General features: G+C 55.4%; 1 protein-coding gene across 1 annotated transcript in view; it reads left to right on the top strand.

Moving 5' to 3' along the window:
- Positions 1–6,832, top strand: part of LOC116958099 (cleavage and polyadenylation specificity factor subunit 4) — a 26,999-nt gene extending 20,167 nt beyond the window's left edge. Inside the window, exons 7-8 of the mRNA XM_032980589.2 lie at positions 578–724; positions 6,387–6,832. Of these exons, the coding sequence (XP_032836480.1) occupies positions 578–724; positions 6,387–6,455 (216 nt within the window). The 3' untranslated portion in view covers positions 6,456–6,832. The remainder of the gene's footprint in view (positions 1–577; positions 725–6,386) is intronic.
- The last annotated feature ends 1,467 nt before the right edge of the window (positions 6,833–8,299 follow it).

Here is an 8,299-nt window from a genome sequence, read left to right as displayed (position 1 = left end):
CCACCCACTCACCCACTCACCCACTCACTCACTCACCCACTCAGTCACCCACCCACTCACCCACTCAGTCACCCACCCACTCACCCACTCACTCACCCACTCACCCACCCACTCACCCACTCACTCACCCACCCACTCACTCACTCACCCACCCACTCACTCACTCACCCACTCACTCACTCACTCACCCACCCACTCACCCACTCACTCACTCACCCACTCACCCACTCACTCACTCACCCACTCACGCACTCACCCACCCACTCACCCACTCACCCACTCACTCACCCACTCACCCACTCACTCACTCACCCACTCACCCACTCACTCACCCACTCACTCACCCACTCACTCACCCACTCACCCACCCACTCACCCACCCACTCACCCACTCACTCACCCACCCACTCACCCACTCACCCACTCACTCACCCACTCACCCACTCACTCACTCACCCACTCACCCACTCACTCACCCACTCACTCACCCACTCACTCACCCACTCACTCACCCACTCACCCACTCACTCACCCACTCACCCACTCTCTGTCTCCCTGTCTCTGTCTCCCCGTACAGCCGCTGGTCTCCCTGGGCGGCGGTCACGGCGGGGGTCACGGTGGGGGTCACGGTGGGGGTCACGGGGGGGGCCTGTCATCGTCATGGGGATTGGGGGGCGGAGGCCCCAGGGGGTCACGACCCCTGGACCAGGTCACATGTTACAAGGTTCGTCTGTGTGTGTGTGTGTGTCTGTGTGTCTGTGTGTGTGTGTGTGTGTCTGTGTGTGTGTCTGTCTGTGTGTGTCTGTGTGTGTATGTGTGTGTCTGTGTGTGTGTGGCTGTGTGTGTGTGTCTGTGTGTCTGTGTGTGTGTGTCTGTGTGTGTGTGTGTCTGTGTGTCCGGCAAAACAACCCCCTACCTCCTCGCGGTGCCGGACGGGCAACTCTGTCGTGGACAGTGCTGTGGAGGGAGGTCCAATTTTGCTTGGCTCCTCCCCTCATGGCATCTGTGTCCACCACAGGGGCTAAACCGGGGCTCTGGACGGGTGCGAGGGGCTGGTAACCCCTCCACCTTCAATTAATTACCACTAAACCACGAGTTAAACTGAAATATGTAACTAATAAGCTTGTGCCGGAGGCCCCGGGGGGCCAGGCGTCTATGACGTCTCCTGGCCAAACCCCAATTGGCGGAGCCAGGAGATTGAATATTTAGCCTCGGGGCTCCTCCAGAAACAACGAAAAGCCACTACGGGTGGCCACGTGGAATGTTCGAACGCTCACTGCGGAGGAGAGGCTGCCACTCCTCTGTCGGGAGCTGGACCGGTACCGCCTGGATTTATGTGGCATTCAGGAGGTCCGGTGGACTGGCTCTGGCTCCTGCCACCATAAGGGGTGGACAGTCCTCTACTCGGGGCAGCAGACTGCCAAACAACAGGGTGTGGCTCTTTTTTTGAACAAAAGAATGAAGGGGGCGTGGGAGCGTGGCGGTGAGGTGTGGGAAGCTGTAAGCCCCAGGCTACTTTGGGCTCGCCTTCCCATCAACCGGAGGCGAGGAATGGTGGTCGTGGTTACTTATGCCCCCACCGAAGATGAACATCCGTGGAGGGATGCAGGCAGAGCAGATGAGTCAGATGCCTTCTATGACCTCCTGTTACAGGTGCTGGCTGAAGTGGCCCCTCGGGATAGAGTCATCATGTTGGGTGACTTCAATGCCCGAGTTGGTCATGATACTGGCACCTGGTCTTGAGTGATTGAAGGGCATGGGCCAGATCAGCTCAATAACAACGGCAGGAGGCTGCTAGATTTTTGTGCAGCCCATGGGCTTGTAATTACCAACATGCTGTTCCGGCATCAGCGCATCCACACAACATCATGGATGCATGCCGGGTCCAAGCAAGAACATCTGCTGGACTACATAGTGACGGACCAGCGAATGCGAGCCCATGTCCTTGACACCAGGACCTACCGTGGAGCTGATCTGCCCTCTGACCATCGACTAGTCATCTGTAAGATGCGCCTGCCATTCTTCCACTCCGGTGGTGGGTGTACACCCAGGACCCCATTGCAACCTAAAGTGGCCTGGTCTCAGTTATCTGATGACAGTTGCAAGCTAGAATTTCATCATCGCTTGCAGCTGGGATTGGCATTGTCCCCGACTCCTCCTGGTGTCGAGGGTAAATGGGCGAGGTTTAGGACTGTGGCTCATGCAGCTGCAATGGCTGCTTTGGGTACGCGGTCCAGACCTCCCCAGAGACCCTGGCTGACAGAGGAGGTGTTCAGGATGGTTGAGAAAAAGCGACAGGCCCACTGTCATCGGCTACAGAATCCCACGTCAGAGAATGAGGAGGCTTACTGGAGCCTTCGCTCGGAGGTTCGGAGAGCCGTGAGGCGCTGCAAGGATGGGTGGTGGTCGCGGTTTGCTGAGGAGATGGAGTCTGCCTCAGTGGCCCGTGATCACAAATCTCTATTTAACTCCATCAAAAAAGTAACCTGCAGCATCACACCTATTACCATCATTAGGGGAAAAAACGATGATCCAATCTCCGACCCCCAGGAACAGGTTTGCAGATTTGCTGAGCATTTCTGTGAGGTCCTGGGGGAGGGAAAATCCCTCAGCCAGGAAAATATCGTGGCACAAAGTGAGGATGACCCTGCTGAGGCTGCGGTGCCTCAAATATTGGAAGAAGTCACCCCCTGTGAGTGGCTGGCTGAGGTGCCATCTGTTGAGGAAGTACTGAAAGCGACCCGGAGTCTGAGACCAGGAAAGGCAGCGGGCAGAGATGATCTCCCAAGCGAAATGCTGAGGGAGAGTGGCGTTTGTGCACAGACTGCCCTTTATGACATTATAACAACGGTCTGGACCACTGGACAGGTTCCGCAGGATCTGAAGGATGCCCTGGTGGTCCCCCTTTTTAAGAAGGGGGACCGCACAGACTGTAACAACTACAGGGGCATCTCACTCCTCAATGTGCCGGGAAAGGTCCTGGCAAGGATTATTCAGCATCGCCTTGCCAGGCACGCTGAGGAGAGGCTTGCGGAGCCCCAATGCGGTTTCAGGAAAGGGCGGTCCTGCACAGATGCCATATTTTCTGTCCGTCTGCTACAGCAGAGGTGTAGGGAATTCCAACAAGATCTACATCTCTGCTTTATTGACCTGGTCAAGGCCTATGATACCATCAGTAGGCCTGAGCTCTGGGTTGTTCTTCGTGCTTTTGGAGTACCTGACCCTCTGCTCACGATCATTAAAGACCTTCATGATGGTGAGCGGGCCCGGGTAAAACTATGTGGCCGGGAGTCAGAGCCATTCTCTGTTAACCTTGGGGTGCGACAGGGATGTCCTCTGGCTCCCACATTATTTAACATCTATTTTGACCACGTAGTTCGTGAAGCCTTCAATAGCTGTACCGGGGGAATCTCCATATGGTACAGATATAATGGGAGGCTGATCGATGCCCGGGTGCGGTCAAGGGATGGCTCCCTATTGCTCAACCACGTTATGTATGCTGATGATTTGGTAATAGCTGCGCATTCGGAGGAGTTGGAGACGCTGCTGCTGAGACTGGAGCGTGCCACTAAGAGGTGGGGCCTTACCATCAGCCCCACCAAAACTAAGCACCTGCCTGGGTATTTTGTACCATCGGACACTCCACCCCCACAACTCCCAATCGGTGATGGGGCAGTTGTGGAGAGAGTGGAGAGTTTCCCATACCTGGGCAGTGTGCTTATGACTGGCTGCAGTTTAACAGCAGAGGTCTCACTCCGAATCAGTCGAGCGGCAATATCTTTTCATCGGTTGCGTAACGCTGTGTGGAAGCTACCTGGTCTGTCGCTCCGCACTAAGCTTCAGGTCTTCTCGACCACGGTCATTCCCTCCCTTCTCTACGCTTGCGAAACGTGGACCCCCCTAATGGAACATCTTCGCCGGTTAGAAACATTTAGGCTGGCCTGCCTACGATGCATCCTGGGTTTAACCAGACTGGATTGTGTGAGGAGCTCAAAAATCTTTGAAAGATCTGGGCAAGGTCCCATCGGTGAGCTCCTCCGGCGGGGAAGGCTGCGATGGCTGGGTCATGTAGCCCGCATGCCCAGCCACCGCATGCCGAAACAGCTTTTGTTCGGCCGGATTGAGGGGGCTAGGTCGGGCGCGGCACGGGCTAGAGAAGAGATGGAGTGATGTGGTACAGGAGGACGTGGAGCTGAGTGGACTTGCCGATGACTGGTACCAGCGGTGTCAAGATCGGCCTCTGTAGAGGAGGCTCGTGAAGGACGCTACTGGGCAGTTGGAGGCAGTCGCCCTCCAACATCAACGGAGGGCGGAGGAGCGACGCTCACAACAACGAGCGGAGCGCCGGGTGGCTAAAGCACAGCAAGTTGGCAAAGTAGGGGGCACAGGTGGTGCATCAGCCAGTCATCTCAGTCAGTCGACCCGTGGCACCTGGGTCTGCCCCGTGACCTCCTGCCAGCGGGCGTTCGACACTTCACGTGGCCTCAGGGTGCACATAGCCTGGCACAAGCGTCGTGGTGACGTCACCGCCACTTAGTGGCGAATGGCGGTTGTTGTTCTGTGTGTCTATGTGTGTGTCTGTGTGTGTCTGTGTGTGTGTGTCTGTGTGTGTCTGTGTGTGTCTGTGTGTGTGTGTCTGTGTGTGTCTGTGTGTGTGTCTGTGTGTGTCTGTGTGTGTGTGTCTGTGTGTGTCTGTGTGTCTGTGTGTGTGTGTCTGTGTGTGTCTGTGTGTGTGTGTGTCTGTGTGTGTGTGTCTGTGTGTGTCTGTGTGTGTCTGTGTGTGTGCGCCACGAACCGTGACCCTGACCCACACACACGAATCCCCCTGTACTAAATACAAGGAACCCGGTCTCTCTCTGTCTCGTGTGACTGACTGACTGTGTGACTGACTGTGTGACTCACTGTGTGACTGACTGTGTGACTGACTGTGTGACTGTGTGACTGACTGACTGTGTGACTCACTGTGTGACTGACTGTCTGACTATGACTGACTGACTGTGTGACTCACTGTGTTACTGACTGTGTGACTGACCGACTGTGTGACTGACTGTGTGACTGACTGACTGTGTGACTGACTGACTGTGTGACTGACTGACTGTGTGACTGACTGTGTGACTGACTCACTGTGTGACTGACTGACTGTGTGACTGACTGACTGTGTGACTGACTGACTGTGTGACTGACTCACTGTGTGACTGGCTGACTGTGTGACTGACTGACTGTGACTGACTGACTGTGTGACTGACTGACTGTGTGACTGACTCGCTGTGTGACTGACTGTGTGACTGACTCACTGTGTGACTGACTGTGTGACTGACTCACTGTGTGACTGACTCACTGTGTGACTGACTGACTGGCTGTGTGACTGACTCACTGTGTGACTGACTGACTGGCTGTGTGACTGACTGTGTGACTGACTGTGTGACTGACTCACTGTGTGACTGACTGACTGGCTGTGTGACTGACTCACTGTGTGACTGGCTGTGTGACTGACTGACTGACTGTGTGACTGACTGACTGTGTGACTGACTGTGTGACTGTGTGACTGACTGACTGTGTGACTGACTGACTGTGTGACTGACTGACTGGCTGTGTGACTGACTCACTGTGTGACTGACTTACTGGCTGTGTGACTGACTCACTGTGTGACTGACTGACTCACTGTGACTGACTCACTGTGTGACTGGCTGTGTGACTGTGTGACTGACTCGCTGTGTGACTGGCTGACTGGCTGTGTGACTGACTCACTGTGTGACTGACTGACTGGCTGTGTGACTAACTCACTGTGTGACTGACTCACTGTGTGACTGACTGACTGACTGTGTGACTGACTCACTGTGTGACTGACTGACTGGCTGTGTGACTGACTCACTGTGTGACTGACTGACTCACTGTGACTGACTCACTGTGTGACTGACTGACTCACTGTGACTGACTCACTGTGTGACTGGCTGTGTGACTGTGTGACTGACTCACTGTGTGACTGGCTGACTGGCTGTGTGACTGACTCACTGTGTGACTGACTGACTGGCTGTGTGACTGACTCACTGTGTGACTGACTCACTGTGTGACTGGCTGTGTGACTGTGTGACTGACTCACTGTGTGACTGACTCACTGTGTGACTGACTCACTGTGTGACTGACTCACTGACTGTGTGACTGACTCACTGTGTGACTGACTCACTGTGTGACTGGCTGTGTGACTGACTCACTGACTGACTCACTGTGTGACTGACTCACTGTGTGACTGACTGTGTGACTGTGTGACTCACTGTGTGACTGACTCACTGTGTGACTGACTCACTGTGTGACTGTGTGACTCACTGTGTGACTGTGTGACTGACTCACTGTGTGACTGGCTGTGACTATCTCCGTGATTGCCTCAGTGTGGTGAGCGTGGTCACTACGCCAACCGCTGTCCCAAGAGCCACCTGGCCTTCCTCGCCGGCCAGTGACGCCTCGCCTCATTGGACGACGCCTTCCTCGCCGGCCAGTGACGCCTCGCCTCATTGGTCGACGCCTTCCTCGCCGGCCAGCAACGCCTCGCCTCATTGGTCAACGCCTTCCTCGCCGGCCAGCGACACCTCGTCGCCTGATTGGACGACGCCTTCCTCGCCGGCCAGCGACACCTCGTCGCCTGATTGGACGACGCCTTCCTCGCCGGCCAGCGACACCTCGTCGCCTGATTGGACGACGCCTTCCTCGCCGGCCAGCGACACCTCGTCGCCTGATTGGACGACGCCTGCTCGTCAGGAGACTCGCGATTGATTGGTCGACGTCCCCAATCGTCATGGCAGTGACGTCTCTTCTGATTGGTGCTCGCCGAAGCGGGGGGGGGGGGGGCGGTGGGCGGGGGGTGGGCGGGGGTACAGAACGATGAACGGTCGCTCCTGATTGGTCGTCGCCAAACGGACTTGGAACGCAGTCTTCCGATTGGCCAGAGGCCGCGCGGGGAACAGCAGCGCTGGCTCCCCATTGGTCGACGGAGCGGTGGGGGTACCGGGAGGATTTCCCACTCACGGCCAATATCAATGGCTGGGCGGGGAGCCGTGCCTCCTCTAGGTCGACTCAGCCTCAACATGAGTGGTGGTTGTGGTGGTTGTGTGTGTGGTGTGTGTGGTGGTGTGTGTGGTGTGTGTGGTGTGTGTAGTGTGTGTAGTGTGTGTGGTGTGTAGTGTGGTGTGTGTGTAGTGGTGTAGTGTGGTGTGTGGTGGTGTGTGTGGGTGGTGTGTGTGTGTAGTGTGTAGTGGGTGGTGTGTGTGTAGTGGTGTAGTGTGGTGTGTGTAGTGTAGTGTGTGTAGTGTAGTGTGTGTGTGGTGTGTGTGTAGTGTGTGTGTGTAGTGTGTGTGGTGTGTGTAGTGTGTGTGGTGTGTGTAGTGTGTGTGGTGTGTGTAGTGTGTGTGGTGTGTGTAGTGTGTGGTGTGTGTAGTGTGTGTGTGTGGTGTGTAGTGTGTGTGTGTAGTGTGTGGTGTGTGTGTAGTGTGTGTGGTGTGTGTGTGTAGTGTGTGTGTAGTGTGTGGTGTGTGTGTGGTGTGTATGTGTGTAGTGTGTGGTGTGTATGTGTGTAGTGTGGTGTGTGTGTAGTGTGTGTGTAGTGTGTGGTGTGTGTAGTGTAGTGTGTGGTGTGTGTGTAGTGTGTGTGTGGTGTGTGTAGTGTGTGTGTGGTGTGTGTAGTGTGTGGTGTGTGTGTGTGGTGTGTGTAGTGTGTGTAGTGTGTGTGGTGTGTAGTGTGGTGTGTGTAGTGTGTGGTGTGTGTGTAGTGTAGTGTGTGGTGTGTGTAGTGTAGTGTAGTGTGTGGTGTGTGTGTAGTGTGTAGTATGGTGTGTGTGTGTGTGTAGTGTGTGTGGTGTGTGTGTAGTGTAGTGTGGTGTTTGTGGTTTGTGGTTTGGTGAACGTTGGGGAGACAAAGGTGGCAAGGGCAGACGTGGTGTCGGTGGATAGTTGAGTGAGTGGGTGGGTGAATGAGTGGGTGGGTGAATGGGTGGGTGGTGAATGAGTGGGTGGGTGAGTGAGTGGGTGGGTGGGTGAATGAGTGAATGGGTGGGTGAGCGAGTGAATGGGTGGGTGAATGAGTGGGTGGGTGAATGGGTGGGTGGGTGGGCGAGCGAATTAGTGAGTGGGTGAGTGAGTGGGTGGATGGGTGAGCGAATGAGTGGGTGAGCGAATGAGTGGGTGAGCGAATGAGTGGGTGAGCGAATGAGTGGGTGAGCGGGTGAGTGAATGAATTAATGAGTGGGGTGGGTGAGTGAATGATTGAGTGAATGAGAGGGGTGGGTGAGTGAATGAATGAGCGAGTGAA

This window comes from Petromyzon marinus, chromosome 72 (assembly GCF_048934315.1).
Source record: "Petromyzon marinus isolate PM22_M1 ecotype Great Lakes invasive population chromosome 72, UKy_Petmar_22M1.pri1.0, whole genome shotgun sequence".
In the NCBI taxonomy this organism is placed as follows: Eukaryota; Metazoa; Chordata; class Hyperoartia; order Petromyzontiformes; family Petromyzontidae; genus Petromyzon; species Petromyzon marinus.
Note: the sequence above shows the minus strand (reverse complement) of the source record. Positions and strands in the feature narration are given on the sequence as shown.